Source organism: Ovis canadensis, chromosome 6 (genome assembly GCF_042477335.2).
Source record: "Ovis canadensis isolate MfBH-ARS-UI-01 breed Bighorn chromosome 6, ARS-UI_OviCan_v2, whole genome shotgun sequence".
In the NCBI taxonomy this organism is placed as follows: Eukaryota; Metazoa; Chordata; class Mammalia; order Artiodactyla; family Bovidae; genus Ovis; species Ovis canadensis.
The window spans coordinates 88356683-88380164 of record NC_091250.1 but is presented as its reverse complement, the minus strand read 5'-3'; the positions used below and the strand labels follow the sequence as shown (position 1 = coordinate 88380164).

At 39.6% G+C, this 23482-nt stretch overlaps 1 protein-coding gene across 1 annotated transcript in view; it reads right to left on the bottom strand.

The window, feature by feature from the left end:
* Positions 1-797: 797 nt before the first annotated feature.
* Positions 798-23482, bottom strand: part of SPMAP2L (sperm microtubule associated protein 2 like) — a 38812-nt gene continuing 16127 nt past the window's right edge. The window contains exons 4-9 of the mRNA XM_069595029.1: positions 22360-22488; positions 21053-21190; positions 12447-12561; positions 5345-5476; positions 2775-2950; positions 798-1254 (exon numbers count right to left, since the gene is read on the bottom strand). Of these exons, the coding sequence (XP_069451130.1) occupies positions 1140-1254; positions 2775-2950; positions 5345-5476; positions 12447-12561; positions 21053-21190; positions 22360-22488 (805 nt within the window). The 3' untranslated portion in view covers positions 798-1139. The remainder of the gene's footprint in view (positions 1255-2774; positions 2951-5344; positions 5477-12446; positions 12562-21052; positions 21191-22359; positions 22489-23482) is intronic.

Below are 23482 nucleotides of genomic sequence, written 5' to 3'. Positions count from 1 at the left end.
CTATCATCTAGAACACTGCTTCATAACATTTTTCAGGGCATGAATTATTTTCAGACTATGATAAGAACCATGGATGTGGACTTCACTGGTGGTCTGGTGATAAAGAGTCCAATGACCAGTGCAGGTGACATGGTTCATTCCCTAGTCTGAGAAGATTTCACATGCTGCCAGAGAAACTAAGCCCACACAGCACAATTACAGAGCCGGAGCGCTGCAGTTAGAGAAAGACCACAAGCAGCAAGAAGACCCAGCACAGACAAAGAAAGAAGCATGGGTGCTATTCCCAGCAAACTGACATGCATGCAATTGTACATGAACTCATAGAAGATTTATGGACCCTGCAAAGGCTGTCTTCAGACTCTAGGTTAAAAAATTCTGATCCAGAGTAAGCAGAAATTACCAAGTTTATCAATAATTTGATTTTAATATATAACTATATTTTTAATAAAATTATACTTCAATTTGGAGCTGAAAGTTGCAATTTGATTTATAACTCTATGGCAATATAATCTAGGCATATAAACTCTGGATCTCAATGTTCTTGCTTGTAAACTGAAGATGATAATAATTATCTCATAAGGTTACTGTATTTCCTTTGATATGTATCTAGTGTAGCACTTATCACAAAAATATTTAATACATGTTCATTTACTCATTCAAAAAAATATAGTAACCTGTTTCCTAAATTTCATCTACAGATTATAGAAAGCATTTTGACTTATCCACAAAGGCTTCACTGTTTTTCAGTGTTACTTCTCAGTAATGAGGGGGCAATGGAAAAGTAACACGGAGAATGATTTCAGTCTTCAGGATTTATTTGAGAAGTCAGTGAGATGTGATCAGCTACTGGAGAACATAGATCACACTGGGAAAAGAAAAGCAAAACCAGCAAATATATGGAGGTTTTTTTTTCAGGTCCGCCAGAGCAATGAGACCGCTGAGATATGCATGGGGAGAGAAATAAGGATAGTAAGGCGGGCATTCGTTTTCTCTTTAAAGCATGCTAGAATCCCCGGACCTGCTGAAGACATGATTGCAGGTAACAGCAGCAGTGGTGTTCCCTAGAGGTCCAGGGTGTATTGAGGGGGTGGAGGCTGCAAACTGACAGCAAGAGACTAGGGAACTGTGGCTTTCTGTTTTTAATGAGTAATAGGTTCTGCCAACTCCTGGATCCTCGGAGAACACTGTGTTTTCAAGGCAGCTGGCTTGACTTTAAAGACTTCTGGATCATAATAGACAATATGCATAGGAGTCCTGAAATGGAAAAAAAGATTCAACTTGAAATAGGATGAAAGGGAAAGAGAACTAACACTCCTCAGGCATCCACTATATGTTGGGCACTGTGATATTATCCCATTTTGATTTTCATAAGCATCTCATAAAACAGGTATCATTGACTTCCACTATACAGATAAGGAGATGAAGGTTCAGGCAAGTCGTAAGAATGACCTGTGGTCAAATCTAGATGTGTGTCAGATTCCAAAGCCTTTCCTCTTTCCATAGAAAACAAATGCTGGAAATTCCTCAATAATTTGGCAGTGTTAAAACAAAGCCAGACAGTTCACTAGTGAACTTCAAGAAATTATGTTTTTTTGAAGTTTCCATCCTTAACCACCAAATAAGAATTTTGCTACCAGGACAGAATCTTGAGTACCTGATCTTACTCTTCCCTTTCCTCGGTCAGTGTACAGAGAATGACTGTCATTTCATTTGATGTTTAACTTTTTTTTTTTTTTAAGAAAAACTTATTGCAAAATTTTAAAATATTTTATTATGTAAGATTGAATATATTTCCTATTCCCTGAGCTCAAGACTACTACAACTTTTTCAATTATGTTTTCTTGATGGTGCTAGAAAAAGGGGATCAAGTATTATCCCTTGAAGGTAACAAAATGAATTGAGGTTCAGGCAAGTTGAGAAGTCTTCTGAAAAATGAACAGGAATTAGAGGCAAGTTTTTCTTTGTTGAATATTTTTTCTGATTTATTTGAAATAGTTCATACATGCACATGATGCAAAAACATTGAAAAATTACAAAAGTCTATTTAGGGAAAAATAAGTCTTCTTCCCATCCTAGCTCCCTAGGCCTCCAAAGTAACCATTGTTACCAGCTTATTATGTACTCTGAGATAATATAAGTGGGGCTTCTCCCACGGCTCAGCCCTTAAAGAATCTGCCTGCAATGCAGGAAACTGTAACAATTATGTTTCTGTTCTATAATTCGTTTTCCTTAACAATATAAGTATAGATGTGTGTTAGTCGCTCAGTCCTGTCCCATTCATTGCCACCCCATGGACTGTAGCCCAACAGGCTCCTCTGTCCATGGAATTCTCCAGGCAAGAATACTGGAGTAGGTAACTATTCCCTTCTCCAGGAGATCCTCCTGACCCAGGGATGAACCCCAGGTCTCCTGCATTGCAGGCACATTCTTTATCACCTGAGCCACTAGGGAAGTCCCAACAACAGAGATAGATTATTCCCTTAATAATATAGATGAATAATCCCATATCCATAATAACAGAGTTGTATCCTAGGTCTAAAGCTCAAAGCTAGTTGTATCCTAGGTCTAAAGCTAGTCCACTATTTAATTGTAGTCTTATCAACAATTCATGGTGAGAAGACCATAGATTTGCCACAATAAATGTAACAAGTGAGATGATTTAAAAAATGTATTGTTTTCCTGCAATTCATTTCACTGACCTTACCAGATCACCTTTTCCCTCTCCTTAGTATCCCCAGGCTTTCCTGTCCCATCTTAGCCTTTAATTGACATACCTTGTATTTGGGTTAGCTAGTTCTTGAATTCTGGGAGATATCTTGGAATGGATAGCAGCATAAGATACTGGCCAGAGGGCATCGCGGGGAGGTAAATAATCTTTATGAAGAGGCTTGGCCTTAGCTAGAGCTACTATTCGAGGGCTAGGGTGGGCCAGCAAGGCAGCGTGGGAGATCTATAGTGGAAACAAAATGACACAAAAATTTCACATCTCTCTTTCCAGGTATAGCATTTATCCAGTCACCATTATCTCTCTCCTGATTACTCTCTAACTGGCCTCTCTGCTTCCCTTCTTGCCCCATACAATCCAGCCTTCATACAGCAGTTACTGAGGGCGAGAAGGTGCATTTTAACAAATGTATTCCATGAGCCAGAGAGTGTTCTCAGGGATTTGCCTGTATCATTCCCATGCAATCACCATAATAACTTGACGAGGAATGTACTTTCCAAGGCCCAAGTCAAATCATGTCACTCTCAGGGTTTAAACCTTCCAGCAGCTTTCCATTTTGCTAAGAATTAGGCTCCTTACTGTGGTCAAGAAGGCCCTACATGATCTGCCTGCTATCCTCCATGATCTCACCTTCCTTCCATCTCTCCCTTGATCACTAAGACCCCAGCCACACAGGCCCCTCTGGCCCAGCTCTTTCCATCTCAAGACCTTTGCACCTGCCAGTTCTGCTTGAAACTCTCTTTCCCCATTCTTGTCATGCCTCCTCTTCATCATTCAAGTCTCTAGACTCAAACATCACATCCTCAAGAAGCTCTTCCCTGACCATCCAAGGTATACCAGCCATTCTAATTACCCTATTTTATCTTCTTCACAGAACTCACCAACACCTGCCTTAGCTCATTTATTTTATTATTGGGGTGTTTATTGTCTGCTTCTCCCCACCAGAATATAAGCTGCTTGAGAGATGTACCTGTTTGCCCAAAGCTAGACTAGATTCTGGTGCATAATTATTGCTGAATTAAGATATGCTGACTGACAGACTCATTGACTCATTTTGGTCTTACTTTGGAAACCACATCTGCCAGGAGGCCTTTCTATTATGTTGCTTTGTTGGTAAAATAGGAAAGATGACATGTAGCTACTATTCTCTCCCTCTGAAGAGTATGATTATCTGCAGTAGTGCATGTTCAGTTGCTCAGTCATGTCTGTCTCTTTGTGACCCCATGGACTACAGCCCACCAGGCTACTCTGTCCATAGAACTTTCCAGGCAAGAATACTGGAGTAGGTTGCCATTTCCTTCTCCAGGGGATCTTCCTGACCCAGGGATTGAACCCTCATCTCCTACATTGGCAAGTGGATTCTTTACTACTGAGCCACCTGGGAAGCCTCATCTACAGTGGAATCATTTTTTTAAAAGATTTTTTTAGACCCCCAGACAATTCTAGCAATTAAAGATGGCTATAATCGGGATTTCCCTGGTGGTCCAGTGGTTGAGACTTCACCTTCCAATGCAGGGGGTGCAGGTTCGATCCCTGATTGGGAAGCTAGGATCCCACATGCCTCATGGCCAAAAACCAAAGCATAAAACAGAAGAAATATTGTAACAGTTTCAATAAAAAAACTTAAAAAAAAAAAAGATGGCTATAATCACATACCAAGAAAACCAAGAATCAAGTTTTGATTTGCCCAAAGGTCACAATTCATTTTAGCAAACTCAAGTCACTCTCCCAAGGTTTTATTGATTCCCTAGGGAATTTCCTAACAGAATTCCACATCTAATCCTCAGATTCCTATAATGATGAAATTGGTGTGACTTCCTTTGGCAACATGATCATTAGGTATTTATTGAAAACTCAGTTGGGATTAGAAGTCAAGTAGCCACTAAAATGAATGGAGGGAAGTGTCAGGGAGGAAGAGTAAGGGAAACCACTGAAGGTGCTGGGCTCTGGGCTAAACACTTGCCTTATTGACACCACAAGTCACAACAGTCCTGAAACTTGGAACTATTATCTTGACAATCCCCTTGCTCACAATGCCATCACAACTTTAGGACTTTGGCATGTGCTCTTCCCTTTACTAGAACATTCTCTTCTCTTCTCATTCACTTAGCTGACCCCTTCTCATTCAGCTCAAATAGTCTTTCCTTTGAGAGTCTTTCCCTGATTACTATACACAATAAGCATATTCTCTACCCTCAGCCATAGTCACTCCTTTCCCATTTTCATCATAGCACTTACCACTACTTGACATCATCTTATCTATTTAATTTTTTTTTTTTTGGTTTCCCTCCATTGTGTTCACTGGGCATGGTATCTGGCACACAGTAGAGATTCAAATCCTTATTGAATGAATAAGGCTCAAGAAGGTTATCACAACATCATAGAACTAGCAGTAGTGAGGCAGGAACCTGAACCCAGCTCTTATTGACTCCCAAATCCATGATGCTCTTCACCCTCAACCTCTCTCCGTATCTTGCAGCTAGAACTTCCTTCCTGCTACAGACTACTCTTTCAAGGTTTTCTTATCCAATGACTTCGGTCTATGCCCTACAGAGGCAAAGTAACACCTTGGAATGAGCAGAAAGTGAGCTGAAGGATGCCAAGGTAGTGACGGCTTACGGGACGAATGGGCTTTTCACTTCTTTCTCTTTCAAAGCACAGACCCTCTATCTTAATCCGTGGATGGGCAAGGTCTACAATTCTAGGAGGTGCAATAGCAGTCAGGGTAGACGACAAAATCTTGGTTTCAATCTAGGGGAGAAAAAGAAAATAGTAATTATAAGCATCAAACACTACTATCTAGATCATAGTTACAAAGTAGTATCTGATTGCTAGACCAGACTTCTCAGTAAATTCAACAGAAGAGATGAGAATATTGCAGTAACCCATGATTATAGCCAAAAGGATAAATTTCCATCCTTCTGAAACTAGGTTGTATAGATTCAAACTCAGCTGTTTTGGAACTTACTTTTAAACTAAAGATAGGGAAGAACTGAACCACAACAGTCCTAACAGTTACTATTAAAAGAGACTTAGTATGACATTCATAGAGGTAAAAGGCCTTCCTACAGTGTATCCATCAGAAGTCTCTGGTGGCAAGTAACCTCAGGCACTTGTAATAGTAACTTGACTTCTTTTGTGGGTGTGTGTTATTTTTAAACTCTTAGAAGATTTAGAATTAACTGTCAAATAGCTAAGAACATAAAACTCATAGAAATAACACTTTGTCTTCAGTATGCTGCTGCTAAGTCGCTTCAGTCATGTCTGACTCTGCGCGACCCCATAGACGGCAGCCCACCAGGCTCCACCGTCCCTGGGATTCTCCAGGCAAGAACACTGGAGTGGGTTGCCACTGCCTTCTCCAATGCATGAAAGTGAAAAATGAAAGTGAAGTCTCTCAGTCGTGTCCAACTCTTAGCGACCCCATGGACTGCAGCCTACCAGGCTCCTCCGTCCATGGGACTTTTAAGGCAAGAGTACTGGAGTGGGTTGCCATTGCCTTCTCCATGTCTTCAGTATAAGTATGTGCAAAAATTGATGAAATTTGAACAGGGACCGTAGAATAGATGTGGTACTATATCAATGTTAAATTTCCTGATCTTGGTAACAGTACTGTAGTTCTAAAAGATAATAGCCTATTGTTAGGAAACACAATAAAGCACTGAGTGAAAGGGGTATACGATGTCTGTAACTAACTTTCAAAAATGATTCAGGGAGGGAGTTCTCTGATGATCTAGTTAGGACCTGGCACCTTCAGTGCCGTGGCCCAGGTATGATCCCTGGTCAGGGAACTGAGATCCCAAAAGCTGTGCAGGGTGGCCGAGAAAGAGAAACATATGAAAAAAAAAAAAAAAAAGAAAAACGTATGAACTGAAAAGTGATTCAGGGAAAAAATTAAATATACACACACACACCCTACACAGAGGAGAGAGAATGACAAAGCCAATGGACTTTAATTTTTGCAGATTGTCAGTAAATTTGAAATTACTAAAAAACAAAAAATAAGTGTATATTAAAATAAAAGTAGGCACACGTTTTAGGAGAATTTGGCCTGTAAGAATGATAACATTACAACTGCAGTTTGCAGTGTATCAGGGAGTAAACTGACTTGGAAGGATGACATTCAGCTGAAATCTTCACTTTATGTCATTCTGAAACAAGCTGGGACCTGGGGCCTTTTATTGCAGTGCCTGCACCTTGACAAGTGCCTCCTGGAGCAACAGAATACAAAGAAACTATAAGGGGACTAAAAAGAACTGCTTATGTGCACAGCCGGGGCAAATTATGAATAAGTAGAAGATACAAAAAGGTCAAAACTCAGCTACCACTTTGAGATAACAGGAGCAAAAGCATGATCCCTGCACACAGCACCACCAAGGGAGCTGGCAGACCACCTAAGCCACCCTTCAGTGGCTCAGTTGAGTCCAACTCTTTGCAGTCCCATGGTCTGTAGCCCACCAGGCTCCTCTGTCCATGGGATTCTTCAGGCAAGGATACTGGAGTGGGTTGCCGTTTCCTCCTCCAGGGGATCTTCCCAACCCAGGGATCAAACCTGCCTCTCCCACACTGGCAGGCAGATTCTTTACCACCAAGCCACCTAGCCATCTGTCCCTACCCTCCCCCTGTTTGAGGGAGCAGCTCACCCCCTTCTCAGGAAGCAAGCAAGGGCACCTCTTACTTGTTTTCCCTCCCCCCTGCTGCAGCATGAATCCCAATGAAGCCTTGCCTGAATTTTTCATCTGGCCTCTTATCAATCTGTTGATTAAAGAGTCCAAGAACCTGGGCCAGTATCAATTCTTACAACATTAAAAAACTTCAGAAAAAAAAAAAAACTTCAGGCTCACTATATTTATAAGTTTAATGTATTATATTTTTAAATAACTATTTAATACTTGAGGTTTTATTAATGTAGATGGTTGACATAAAGTAACCTAAAAAGAAATCAAATTTAATATATTTAGGCTTCCCAGGTGGTGAAGTGGTAAAGAATCTGCCTTCCAATGCAGGAGACACAAGAGATGCAAATTCAATCCCTGGGCCAGGAAGATCCCCTGGAGAAGGAAATGGCAACCCATTTCAGTATTCTTACCTGGAAAATTCCATGGACAGAGGAGCCTGGTGGGCTGCAGTCCATGGGGTTGCAAAGAGTCAGATACGACTGAGCAAGTAAGCATGTATAAATATAGTTTAAACTATTTAAATGAATTTAATTAAGTTTGTATATCAAATATTACTTAGGACTCTTAAAAGTTGCTGTCAAAAACTGCTAGAATTATAAATAGAATAATAAAACTACCAAACTAAACTTAAAAGTCTAATAAATAGATTTTCTAATTTGAAATTTAAAAAATTGGCTATTAATTACTCAAGAGCATACCTTTGCACGGTTTTTTCTTCATACAAAAATCATGCTCAAGGATACCAAAAGACTCACATCACTGGGTGTGGAAGTTTTTTCTTAAGTGCCTATAAATTCTTTGCCACTTCTCTCATGGAGAGGTGGGGTTTGCGGCCCTGCCCCCTGGAATTTGGCCAGACTTGTACCTTTATCAATCAACAGAGTATGCCTGCAGAGACATAATGTGACTTCCAAGGCCAAATCATAAGAAAAACATGGAGCTTCTACCTGATTCTTCTGGAAGGCTCACCCTTGGAACATTATAATTTAGGATATTCCTTCTCAGAATACAGCTGTCATGCTGAGAGAGGTCTAAGCCACATAGACCATACAAAGGTGACCCTGTAAATAGTCCCAGCTAAGTTTAACCTTCAAGTCATTCCAGCTGGGGACACTACAAATAGTTTTTGTAATGGACTGAATCAGAGATCAAATTGCGAGCTATTATTTCATGGAGAAAGCAAGGGAGTTCCAGAAAAACATCTGCTTTATTGACTACACTAAAGCCTTTGACTGTGTGCATCACATTAAACTGTGGAAAATTCTTCAAGAGATAGGAATACCAGACCACCTTAGCTGCCCCTGAGAAACCTGTATGTGGGTCAAGAACTGGACATGGAACAACTATCTGGTTCAAAATTGGGAAAGGAGTATGACAAGGCTGTATATTGTTACCCTGCTTATTTAACTTCTGTACAGGGTATATCATGTGAAATGCCTGGCTGGATGAATCCCAAGCTGGAATCAAGATTGCTAGGAGAAATATCAACACCCTTAGATATGCAGATGAGACCACTCTAATGGGAGAAAGTGAAGGAGAACTAAAGAGCTTCTTGATGAAGGTAAAAGAGGACAGTGAAAGAAATAGCTTAAAGGCTAACATTTCAAAAATGAAGATCATGGCATCTGGTCCTATCACTTAATGGCAAACAGATGGAGAAAAAGTGGAAACAATGTCACATTTCATTTTCTTGGGTTCCACAATAACTGCAGATGGTGACTGTAGCCATGAAATTAAAAGGCACTTGCTCCTTGGAAGAAAAGTTACAACAAACCTAGACAGCATATCAAAAAGCAGAGATGTTACTTTGCCAACAAAGGTCCATCTAGTCAAAGCTATGGTTTTTCCGGCTGTGAGAGCTGGACCATAAACAAGGCTGAGTGCTGAAGCATTGATGTTTTCAAATTGTGATGCTGGAGAAGACTCGAGAGTCCCTTGGACTTCAAGGAGACCAAACCAGTCAACCCTAAAGGAAATCAACTCTGAATATTCATTGAAAGGACTGATGCTAAGGTTCTAAATACTTTGGCCACCTCATGCAAAGAGCCGACTCATTGGAAAAGATCCTGATGCTGGGAAAGACTGAAGGCAAAAGGAGAAGTGGGCAGCAAAGGATGGGATGGTCAGATAGCATCACTGACTCAATGGACATGAATCTGAGCAAACTCCAGGAGATAGCGGAGGACAGAGGTGCCTGTTTTACTGCAGTCCATGGGGTTGCAAAGAGTTGGACATGACCTAGCAACTGAATAACCACAATGGACTGAATGTTTATATCCACTCCCTCAGCATCCCTCCAACCTCCAGCCAAATTCTTATGTTAAAATCCTAACCCCCAATGCAATGGCACTAGAGGTGAGGGCTTTGATAATTAGGTTTGATGAGGTCGTGAGGGTGGAACCTCCATAAAGAGATTAGTGTGCTTATGAGAAAAGGGAGAGAGATCAGAACTCTCTCTGCTTACATACAAAGCATAGGTCATGGGACACATATCGGGAGGATGGCTGTTACAACCCAGAAGAGGGTCCTCATTAAGAAAAGAATCTAAGGGCACCTTGACTTGGATTACTCAGCTTCCAGAATTGTAAGAAATGTCTGTTGTTTAAGCCACCCAGTCTACGGTATTGTGTTAACAGCAGGCCAAGCAAGGCAGGTATGGAGCTTTCAGTTGATTTCAGCTCCCTACCATGTGAGACACCCAAGCCATTAGAAATCTCCTAGTTGAGGCTCCAGACATCATGGAGCAGAAACAAGTCATACCTGCTTCCCTGTCAGAGCTGCTGACTCATAAAATCCTTGAGCAGAGTGGGCTTCCCTGGTGACTCAGGGGTAAAGAATCCGCCTGCCAACATAGGACACAACTCTGCAACTAGAAAAAGCATGAGCAGCAACAAAGACCCAGCACAGCCAAAAATAAACAAATTTAAAAAAATTTATTTTAAATCCTTGAGCATAACAAAATAACTGCTATTTTACATCACTATGTTTGGGTGTGGTTTGGTATAAAGCAACAGATAACCAGATCAGAACTTCGGGATGCGTCCTCTGTTCAGGCATACTGTGTTTTGTGGCACTTTGCAAATGCTGTCTTTTTTTTTTTTTAATTAAAAGTTTGTGGCAACTCTGCATCAAGCAAGTTTATAGGCACCATTCCCCCAACAGCATCTACTCACTTTGAATCTGCGTGTCATATTTGGGTAATTCTCATAACATTTCAAATTTTTTAATTACTGTTATATTATGCTGATCTGTGATCAGTGATCTTTGACTTTACTATTGCAAAAAGATTATGACTCACTGAAGGCTCAGATTATGGTCAAGAATTTTTAGCAGTAAAATATTTTTTAATGAAAGTATATACATTGGGTTTTTAGACATAATGCTATTGCATACTTAATAGACTACAGTAGTATAAACATAACTTTTATATGCTCCGGGAAAAAAAATATTCATGTGACTTGACTTATTGCAATATTTGCATTATTGGCATGGTCTAGAACTGAACCCAAAATATCTCTGAAGTATACCTATATTCGGAGAAGGCAATGGCACCCCACTCCAGTACTCGCCTGGAAAATCCCATGGATGGAGGAGCCTGGTGGGCTGCAGTCCATGGAGTCACTAAGAGTCAGACACAACTGAGCGACTTCACTTTCACTTTTCACTTTCATGCATTGGAGAAGGAAATGGCAACCCACTCCAGTGTTTTTGCCTGGAGAATCCCAGGGACGGTGGAGCCTGGTGGGCTGCCATCTATGGGGTTGCACGGAGTCGGACATGACTGAAGTGACTTAGCAGCAGCAGCAGCATACCTATCTATATTAGTTCTAGACTACCTGGAATTTGTTCTCTGAGCAGATTAGATTTAAAGCTATTAATGATTCTATTGCCAGGGGTCAAAAAAAAAAAAAAAAAAGACACTGGTAGTCCATGGCATCCATTGACAAAACAGAAAGCAACATTTGGGTAACCAAATGAAATAAAGAAGTATATGGGGTTGGTTTATTGCCTCTAAGTGCACTGGAGAAATTGAGAAAAGAATTATCAGCTCAGGGCTTTAAATTCCCACTTGAAGGTGTAGTTAAGAGACTGGAAAAGTTTTTGTGACTTCATAAATCCTTATCTCCTATGGTCACAGGACTGAAAATACTGAAAACCAAACTCAAAATCTACTTCTGTGAATAGGTGTGCTGCTGCTGCTGCTAAGTCGCCTCAGTCGTGTCCGACTATGTGCAACCCCAGAGACGGCAGCCCACCAGGCTCCCCCGTCCCTGGGATTCTCCAGGCAAGAACACGGGAGTGGGTTGCCATTTCCTTTTCCAATGCATGAAAGTGAAAGTGAAAGTGAAGTCGCTCAGTACTGTCCAACTCCTAGCGACCTCATGGACTGCAGCCTACCGGGCTCCTCCGTCCATGGGATTTTCCAGGCGAGAGTACTGGAGTGGGGTGCTGTTGCCTTCTCCGGTGAATAGGTGTAGTTCAGTGCAAATTGAATTCCCAAACTTATATCGTTTCCTATATTAAAGTTAAGGAATTAAAGTTAAGATTGAGAAGGAATTGGACCTTGAAAATTGGAATTGAAACATAAGGGCACATTCCAGTGAAGCTGGGTACCCTTGAGTATCCTGAGCCTTCCTCCCTTGTCTGAAGAGGTGAGACTCTCCTGGACTGAAGAACCTGAAATGGCCACTGAAGCATTTTCCAGGGAACTTCTGATTTGCCCCTACTCTCTCTCATTTCTCCTAGGTCTATGACCAGACCCAAGTCCCAGCTGCTATGACAGTCTTCCATAGACTTCTCATCAGCTCCCATAATTTCTTAAGGTTAATTTAACATAATATTCATCGTGAATCTGCTTCTCACATCAAATCCTGACTGATACATTAGGCACAGCGGAGATAGCAAAGTTCATTTGATGAGAGGGGAAAATAAACAGGAAGAAAAGAAAAATACCCACCTAGAAATAAGAGGGAAGACATTACAGTTACAGTCAGGTTACAGAATCTATAGGAACTGTCTCTTTCACATACAGACCCACTTACACTTTTTGGAGGAACATAGTTTGGATTTGTGGCTTTGGCTACTGAGAGTCGTAATATCCGAGGAGAAGGATCAGAGAATTGAAGAGAATCTCTTATTAAGTAATCACTGAAGGGTCTATAGGCAAATGGAACATGAAATATAATCACTGGAAGAACCATAACTCCATTCTTCATTGCTATAATTAACCTCCAATCAATTATATATATATTGTTTCTATCTCAGGAGCATCTTTTCCCCAAATCATTCATGCTCTTTCTATTAGATTGGTGTTTCTCAAAGTTGTTTTACTATGACCCACAGTACTAAGTAAGTGAAGTCACTCAGTCGTGTCTGACTCTTTGTGACCCCGTGGACTGTAGCCTACCAGGCTTCTCCGTCCATGGGATTCTCCAGGCAAGAATACTGGAGTGGGTTACCATTTCCTTCTCCAGGGGATCTTCCCGACCCAGGGATCGAACCTGGGTCTCCCACATTGGAGGCAGATGCTTTAACCTCTGAGCCACCAGGGAAGATTTTATGACATAGTATATGTAAATTTGCATATCTGAAACTAAATGATTATGAAATGATGCTTTCCCTAGGCAATATATTCTGATTTTTAAAATTTCATTTGATTTCATTAAAAAAATAATTGGAATTGATTTCATGATCCACTGATGGGTTGAGACTTGCAGTTTAAAAAACACTTCACTGTCTACCAAAACATCGTATTAAAACCCTGAGATAAAAATTCCAGTCACTATCAAGAACCTTCTGTGGTCCGCTCCTCTGCAGTGCAGTCTGAGAGTACTGGCCATAACTCCCAGCAACCTGGTCGATTATCACAGTGGCTTCCCTATGTATGCCTTTTCCAGAACAGATCTGTCAAGCAACAAACCTACAAACACAGTATGGAAAAAGTTTTTCTCAAATAAATACGATTATCCTCTAGGATTGGTCTGTTAGATTTAAAAGCTGAAATATTGTTAGCATATCATAGAATTTACCCTTTGAAATGTACAATTCAGTGCTTTCTGGAACATTCACAAAATTGTGCAATCATCACCACTACCTAAATCCAGGATGTTTTCAATGCTCTAAAGAGAAATCCCACAGCTACTAACAGTCCTTCCCCATTACTCCATTGATCATCCCTAGAACTAGTAATCTACTTTCTGTCTCTATGGATTTGCCTATTCTAGAAATTTCGAATAAATGAAATCATACAAATATGTTGCTTATTGTGTGTGGCTTACTCTACTCGGCATATTTTCAAAAATCATGTATCAATTGTTGTTTCTTTTAGGGCTGAATAATATCACATTATATGGACTTGTCATATTTTGTTTATTCATGCATCCACTGATGAACATTTGAGTTGCTTCCACTTTTTGGCTATTTTGGAATGCTGCTATGAATAACCATGTACAAGTTTTTGTGTGACCATGTTTTCAATTCTCTTCGGTGCATGCCTAAGAGTAGCTGATCATATGATAATTCTATGTTTAACATTTTGAGGACCTGGAAAACTATTTTCCACCCAAGCTTCACCATTTCACATTCCCACCAGCAATGTATGAGGGTTTCAATTTCTCCAATACAAGTTATTTTATGTATATTTATTATTGACACTCTAGGGTGTGAAGTAGAATCTCATGGTTTTCATGTGCATTTCCAAGATGATTAATGATATTTAGCATTTCTCATATGCATTTTGGTTTATTGTATATTTTCTCTGGAGAAATGTCTATTCAAGTCCCTTGCCTATTTTTAAAATTGGGTTGTCTTTTTTGTACAATTTTAAGAATTATTTATATATATATTCTGAATACTAGTCCCTTATACAATCTGCAAATATTTTCTCCCAATGTATGAGTTGTCTTCTCATTCCCTTGAGAGTGCCCTTTGATGCAAAGAAAGTTTTTACTTTTGATGAAGTCCAATTTATTGTACTTTTTTTGTCACGTGTGTTTCTGGGGTCATATCTAAGAAGCCACTGCTTAGTTACAGAGATATATGCCTATGTTTTCTTCTAAGAGTTTTACAATTTTTGCTCTTATATTTAGGTCTGTGATTCATTTTGAATTAATTTTTATGCTTGGTGTGAAGTAGGGGTCATTTGCAAAAGAATGCATTTGGACCCCTACTTCACACCAAACATACAAGGAATGAAAAGCCCAGTTATCATGGGCCTCCCTGATAGCTCAGTTGGTAAAGAATCCTGCAATGAAGGAGACCCCAGTTCAATTCCTGGGTTGTGAAGATCCCCTGGAGAAGGGATAGGCTACCCACTCCGATATTCCTGGACTTCCCTTGTGGCTTAGCTAATAAAGAATCCACCTGCAATGTGGGAGACCTGGGTTCAATCCCTGGGTTGGGAAGATCCCCTGGAGAAGGGAAAGGCTACCCACTCCAGTATTACGGCCTAGAAAATTCCAGACTGTATAGTCCATGGTGTTGCAAAGAGTCAGACACGACTGAGCGACTTAAAAAAAAATCAGTTATCATAGCACCATTTGTTTAAACGACTATTGTTCTTCAATTAAATTTTCCTTGTCAAAAATTAATTGATATAAACATAAAGGTTTATTTCTGGACTTTCAATTCTTTTCCATTGATCTGTATGTCTTTTGATCTTTTCATTGATCTATATCTTTATGCCAGTAACACAATGTTTTGAGTATTGCAGATTTTTAGCAAGTTTTCAAATCAGAAGCTGTAAGTCTTACAACTTTGCTCTTCTTTTTCAAGACTATTTATTTGCTACTCTAGGTTTCTTGCATTTGTATATGAATTTTACAATCACCTTGTCAATTTCTAGGACTTCCCTGGTGGCTCAGATGGTAAAGCATCTGCCTAGAATGTGGGAGACCCAGGTTCAATCCATTGGTTGGGAAGATCGTCTGGAGAAGGAAATGGCAACCCACTCCAGTACTCTTGCCTGGAAAATCCCATGAGGAGCATGGTAGGCTCCTACAGTCCATGGGGTCGAAAAAGATAGCTAGAATTTTAATAGGTATGAGAAGAGAGAGTTTTACTTCTTCCTTTCCAACCTGAATACCTTTTATTTCTTTTTCTTGCCTCATTGCTCTGACTTCAATCTGTAGTATGATGTTGAACGGCAGCTTTCCTGGTGGCTCAGTGGTAAAGAACCCACGTGCCAATGCAAGAGTCACAGGTTCAATCCCTAGATTGGGAAGATACCCTGGAGTAGGAAATGGCAACCCACTCCAGTATTCTTGCCTGGTAAATCCCAGGGCCAGATGAGTCCTAGCAGGCTACAGTCCATGGCGTTGCAAAAGAGTCAGACACAACTTAGTGACTGAGCATGTGCACGTGATGTTGAATAAAAATGGTAAGAGCTGATGTTCTTGTCTTACTCCTGATCTCAGGGTAAAAGCATTCAGTCTTTCACCATTAATTATGATGTTAGCTGTGGGTTTTTGTAGATGCCCTTTATCAAATTGAAGAAATTCACTTTGATACCTAGTTTGTTGAGTATGATGTGTGTTAAATTTTAAGTTCTTTTTTTTGAGTCTATTCAGGTAATCATGCTCAGTTCAATTCAGTTCAGTTCAGTCGCTCAGTCATATCCAACTCTGCAATTCCATGGACTGCAGCATGCCAGGCTCCTTGTACATTACCGGAGCTTGCTCAAACTCATGTCCATCAAGTCGGTGATGCCATCCAATCATCTCATCTTCTGTCGTCCCCTTCTCCTCCTGCCTTTAATCTTTCCTAGCATCAGGATCTTTTCCAATGAGTCAGTTCCTCCCATCAGGTGGCCAAAGTATTGGAGTTTCATCTTCAATATCAGTCCTTCCAATGAATATTATTCAGGACTGATTTCCTTTAGGATTGACTGGTTTGATCTCCATGTAGTCCAAGGGACTCTCAAGGGTCTTCTCCAACACCACAGTTCAAAAACATCAGTTCTTCGGCATTCAGCTTTCTTTATAGTCTAGTTCTCACATCCATACATGACTACTGGAAAAACCATAGCTTTGACTAGATGGACCTTTGTTGGCAAAGCAAGGTCTCTGCTTTTTGATATGCTGTCTAGGTTGGTCATAGCTTTTCTTCCAAGGAGCAAGCGTCTTTAAATTTCAAGGCTGCAGTCACCATCTGTGGTGATTTTGGAGCCCAAGAAAAGAAAGTGTCAGTTTCCATTGTTCTCCATCTATTTGCCATGAAGTGATGGGACTAGATGCCATGATCTTAGTTTTTTGAATGTTGAGTTTTAAGCCAGCTTTTTCACTCTCCTCTTTCACTTTCATCAGGAGGCTCTTTAGATCCTCTTCACTTTGTGCCATTAGGGTGGTATCATCTGTATATTTGAAATTATTGATATTTCTCCCAGCAATCTTGATTCCAGCTTGTGCTTCATCTAGCCCAGCGTTTCTCATGATGTATTCTGCATATAAGTTAAATAAGCAGGGTGACAATATGCAACCTTGATGTACTCCTTTCACAATTTGGAACCAGTCTGTTCCATGTCTGGTTCTTGGCCTGCATACAGATTTCTTAGGAGGCAGATAAGTGGTCTGGTATTCCCATCTCCGGAAGAAGGTTTTTTGTTCTATTTGGTGTACTACATTGATTTCAGAATGCTGAACTCAATATATTCTTGTATTCCTGGAATAAATCCAACTTTGTCATGGTGTATAATTGTTTTTATATGTTAGATTTGTTTTCTCAGTATTCTGGTATGGACTGCTGCATGTATATTTTGACTTGGTTTGGTAGTATTTTGGTATGAACTGTTACATATATACTCATAAGAGATATCGTCTGTCATTTTGTTCTCTTGTAATGACCTTTCCTGGTTTCGGTGTCAGGAATAATATGGATCTCATGACCTAGTTTTTGGAGGAAACTGAAGGATTGGTGTTAGTTCTTCTCTACACATATCACTAAGTTTATCACTGAAGGCATCTGTTCCTGAGCTGTTCATAAGAAGTTTTTAAAAATTATTAATTAAATCTCTTTATTTATTATGAGTCTTTTGAGATTTTCTATTATTCAATAAGTTTCAGTAGTTTGTCTTCCTAGGAATTTGTCCATTTCATTTATGTTATCTAATCTGTTGACCTTATAATTGCTCAGAGTAATCCCTTATAATCCTTTTTTATCTCTATAAGGTCAATAGTAGTAACTCTTCTTTTGCATATTATTCCTTAGAAAGGTCCTTTCTTTCTCTCATGGTGGTTTAGTTGCTAAGTTGTGTCTGACTCTTTGCAACCCCGTGGACCACAGCCCACCAGGCTCCTCTGTCCTTAGGATTTTTCAAGCAAGAATACTGGAGTGGGTTGCCATTTCCTTCTCCAGGGGATCTTCCCCACCCAGGGATTGAACTCAGGTCTCCTGCATTGCAGGTGGATTCTTTGCCAACTGAGCCACCAGGGAAGCTCCTATCTTTCATGATTTTAGTAACTTGAATCTTTTTGTCTTGTTAAGTCTAGCCAAAGTGTTTTTTTGTCATTGTTGATGATCTTTTCAAAGAGCCAATGTTCGACTTTGTTGATTTTTCTCCATTTCCCTAGTTCCTATTTGTTTCTACTCTGATCTTTATTATTTCCTTCTATCTGCTACTTTTGAATTAGCTTGATTTTCATTTGTAATTTCTTAAGATGGAAGGTTAAATTATGGTTTTCAATCTTTTATTTTTTAATGTAGGCATTTATAGCTAAAATTTCCCGCTAATCACTATTTTAGCTATAAGTAGTGGTATATTGAGTTTTCATTTTTATTAATATCAAAGTGATTCATTCTTTGACCCATTGTTTTTGTTTAGGAAGGTATTTAATTTCACATATTTAAAATTTCCCTTCTGCTATTGGTTCCTAATTTCATTTTACTGTGGTCAGAGAACTGATTTTATATGAATTCAACTCTTCTCAAATTATTGACATTTGTTTCATGACCTAATATATGATCTATCCTAAAGAATATTTCATGTACAATTGAGAAGAATGTGTGTTCTGCTGTTATTGGGTATACTGTCTTATAAATGTCAGTTAGGTATTGTAGGTTAATATGAAACATCAAAAATGTCTCAAAAATTGGTGACAAACAAGTAGTCTTTTAGTTTATACATTAAAATCTATAACTACCAAATTTACATGTATATTTTAACTAAATTAATGGATTTTATTGAATAAATTGATAAATAAGCAAATTTTGTGGATGAACTGGGCCACTTTTGCTGGATTTTATGATGGAAAAAGACTCAAGTTTTCCAGTTCAACCACTCCCTGAATGCAGGAATATTTTTTAAAATCCACATAGTAATGCTCAAAATTCTCCAAGCCAGAATTCAGCAATATGTGAACCATGAACTTCCATATGTTCAAGCTGGTTTTAGAAAAGGCAGAGGAACCAGAGATCAAATTGCCAACATCCACTGGATCATGTAAAAAGCAAGAGAGTTCCAGAAAAACATCTCTTTCTGCTTTATTGACTATGCCAAAGCCTTTGACTGTGTGGATCACAATAAACCGGAAAATTCAAGAGATGGGAATACCAGACCACCTGACCTGCCTCTTGAGAAACCTATATGCAGGTCAGGAAGCAACAGTTAGAACTGGACATGGAACAACAGACTGGTTCCAAATAGGAAAAGGAGTACGTCAAGGCTGTATATTGTCACCCTGCTTATTTAACTTCTATGCAGAGTACATGATGAGAAACGCTGGACTGGAAGAAACACCAGCTGGAATCAAGATTGCCGGGAGAAATATCAATAACCTCAGATATGCAGATGACACCACCCTTATGGCAGAAAGTGAAGAGGAACTCAAAAGCCTCTTGATGAGAGTAAAAGAGGAGAGTGAAAAAGTTGGCCGAAAGCTCAACATTCAGAAAACAAAGATCATGGCATCTGGTCCCATCACTTCATGGGAAATAGATGGGGAAACACTGGAAACAGTGGCAGACTTTTATTTTTGGGGGCTCCAAAATCACTGCAGATAGTGATTGCAGCCAAGAAATTAAAAGATGCTTATTCCTTGGAAGGAAAGTTATGACCAACCTAGATAGCATATTGAAAAGCAGAACATTACTTTGCCAACAAAGGTCCGTCTAGTCAAGGCTATGGTTTTTCCAGTGGTCATGTATGGATGTGAGAGTTGGACTGTGAAGAAAGCTGAGTGCCGAAGAATTGATGCTTTTGAACTGTGGTATTGGAGAAGACTCTTGAGAGTCCCTTGGACTGCAAGGAGATCCAACCAGTCCATTCTAAAGGAGATCAGCCCTGGGTGTTCTTTGGAAGGAATAATGCTAAAGCTGAAGCTCCCGTACTTTGGCCACCTCATGCGAAGAGTTGACTCATTGGAAAAGACTCTGATGCTGGGAGGGTTTGGGGGCAGGAGGAAAAGGGGATGACAGAGGATGAGATGGCTGGATGGCATCACCGACTTGATGGACGTGAGTCTGAGTGAACTCTGGGAGTTGGTGATGGACAGGGAGGCCTGGCGTGCTGTGATTCATGGGGTCACAAAGAGTCAGACATGACTGAGCGACTGAACTGAACTGAACTGAAAGTCATCATCCCTGTTTGTGCTTGAACATTTTCAGGGAATTAGGTGGAGATAGCAGTTGATTTCTCCAGATAAACACTTTCCCTACTGAATAGTTATCAGAAAGATTTCTGTACACTTAGGTGACGCTGGCTGCTCTATAAATTCCTTGTTCTACTTCAAGTTCTAGAATCAACATTAAGTAACTTTAATTTGATATTCCCTTCCCCTTTCAGATGCTGACCTTTTAAACACAGCTATCACCTTTTAAACACAGTTATCACTGTTTCTTTGGTGTCTTCTCTAAGTTAAACATATTATTTCTCCTAACTATTATTCATATAACACTTCCCAGAAGACTCAACATCTTATTCATTCCCATCTGAATAGTCTCAAATTTATTATCAGTTTCTTAAGGTATAACATCCATGAGTGGACATACACACCTAATGTGCGCTGACTAAAGTAGTGCACAGTAGTAGTATCACACTCCTGTATGTGAACCTTGTACATATTCCACTAATACAACCTAACATTTTCCCCAATAACCTCACTGCAATCATAGTTCTCATGTGGAAGGTATCACCTAAGCTGTCTTTTAAAGTGAAAGTCGCTCAGTTGTGACTGACTTTTTGTGACCCCATGGACCGTAGCCTGCCAGGGTCCTCTGTCTATGGGATTCTCCAGGCCACAATACCAGAGTGGGTAGCTGTTCCCTTCTCCAGGGGATCTTCCCAACCCAGAGATCTTTTAAAGACAAGTAGAAATCCAGCATTTAAAGCAAAAGGAAGAGTATTTATAGTCACAGGGGCATAAGAGAACATGAATTGCAAAAACCTGTAATGTTTCATTTGAATATTTTTGAACTGGCTGACAATGGTGAGTATGGTGTGAATTTTAGCTTCACTACAGTTTGAGTCAAATATAATTATTGATGATGATCTTCTGATTACCTAAAATTCCTGCAAACTTTTGATTTTTCACTCTGATCCTTTGAAAACCAAGTGGACTTCTATTTTGTGAAATTGCATATACTCAAATAAGAACAACAATATTGTGACAGTCACCAAATCAGATGAGAATTTATAGAGATTCTCAAGGTACTCTACCTGTCTGTTAGGTACCCTCTCTTGAATCTGTTGGGCTGTGCCAGCTTCTGGATCCTTTTGGAAGGGTGGCAAAACAGTGCAGGAGAGGGGATCTCCCAGATTACAGACTCTCTACCGCAGCTATAATAATATTGAACCCTGCAAGTTGTAGAAGAGAAAGTGAGTGAAACAGGCATGAATTTGAATGATCAAATCCAAGCAGTCTAATAGTGTAATAGGAGCCCACAAAGAAGTAATAAATTCTATACATTTTCCAACTGATTCTATGAAGACAGCATTACCATAAACAAAGACACTACAAAAAAAAAGACACTAGAAGAAAACTACAGATTAATATCTTACGAATATAGATGCAAAGATTCTAAGGTTTTATTGGAACACAGGCACAATTGTTTACATATGTCTATAGGTACTTTCTCGGAGTTGCAGCAGACAATTTATGGCCAACTTTACATCTGGCCCCTTTCAGAAAAAGTTTGCTGACTTTTAACTAAATTGTATATTGAAGGAGGTAGAAAAGTGGCTACCTCAGTTATCATATAAACCAAACTTCACATAATGGTTATCTTCCCTTTTTTCTTTACTTTAACTTCCCTCATGCCTGTACCCATCCTCCCCACACCTTATCTTCTTTCCTCAAAGCGCCAACTAGGAAAGTCCAGTCATTCAACAAACATCCAATGAAAACAAATTTGCAAAGGGCATCAAAAGTCTTAACAACATTATTACTTTTAGATGCCCTAATTAACTCATTATAACCAAGCCCATAGGTGCTATACAAAATTCATAGTTTCATGAATAAGTGTTATATATTGTACTATATGTAGTATATAGTATATAACACAATAGTGTTATATATTGTACTTGAGTGTGTGCTGTCGCTTCCGTCATGCCCAGCTCTTTGCGACTTTATGAACTGTAGCCCGTCAGGCTGCTCTGTCCAAGAGATTCTCCAGGCAAGAATACTGGAGTGGGTTGCCATGCCCTTCAGGAGATCTTCTCGACCCAGGGATCGAACCCTCATCTGTCTCCTGCACTGGCAGCTGGGTTCTTTACCACTAGCACCACCTGGGAAGCCCATCTATGGTACATATCCTTGCATAACACCCTCATTTTATTAAAAAATCAAAATCATGATAAGCCAAGAAACTGTAAGATATAATACAAGTCTGCAGTAGCTAAATATTAGATGTTGCTCTGGAAAACTTTTACTGTAGCATCAGATTGGAAATGGATATAGAATCCCTAATCTTTAGTAAATTTTGTGTTTCTGAAAACATACAACCTGGTAATACACAAATACTAACCTGTTAGGTACATATCTGTGGGAGACTTCCTTAGGCTGGGCAAGGCTCTCTAATCTTTGGGTCATTTGAGCCTTCATAGCACTCCGGGAAACAGGGCGAATAGGATCTTGATTTCCCCAAAACAGTTTTCTGTTAAAAAGCAGAAAAAAAAAAAAGGTAAGAAAATTCACTGATAATTGACATCTTAGAAATGGCTCTTGGTGGCTTCTCTATTGATTTTACTTCACTTCAAGAACTATCTCTATTATAAAATTTTACAATTTCCAGGCATCAGGAGCTGATAAACTACTTATGGAAGTTAAAACAAGAACAAGGCTGTTTTATCTACTGTCTTAAAAGGTGATGACCAAAAACAAATCTATTAGAGACAGTTCTGTTTCTGCCATCATGTAATGGATGCTGTAATTACAGTAAGATCATCATAAAATGGGCACACCACTTATCCACACTGTGACCTCACCTTGGTGAAGCATTGTGCCAGGTGGTCAGATCTAATTAACTCCCATAGACCCCACCTCCAGATACCACCCCACTGGGGCTCGGGATTTCAACATGTAAAATTTGAGGGGACACAAACATTCAGTCCGTATCATCTGATAAAGTACTGGCATTCAAAAATACAAAGAACTCTTAAAAATTCAACCATAAAAAACAAACAATCCAATTAAAAAGTGGACAAAATATGTGAATACATATTTTAAAGAAGATGATACACAGATGGCAAATAAGCATATGTAATATGCTCAACATCATGTCCTTAGGGAACTGCAAATTAAAATAATGGGGTACCTCTGCACATTTATTAAAAGGGCTAGAATACAAAGCACTGATAACACCAATGCTGGTGAAGATGTGAAGCAGCAGGAACTTTCATTCGTTGGTGGTAGGAAGGGTACAGATACTTTGGAAGACAGTTTTGCAGTTTCTCACAAAGCCAAGATCATAGTCTAACCATATGATCCAGTCATCGTACTCCAAGGTCTTTACCCAAATGAGCTGAAAACCTTTATCTACACAAAACCTAAATATGACTATTTACAGCAGGTTTATTCATAATTGCACCAAGTCAGAGGCAACCAACATGTCCTTCAGTAAGTGAATACACTATGGTACATCCAGACTA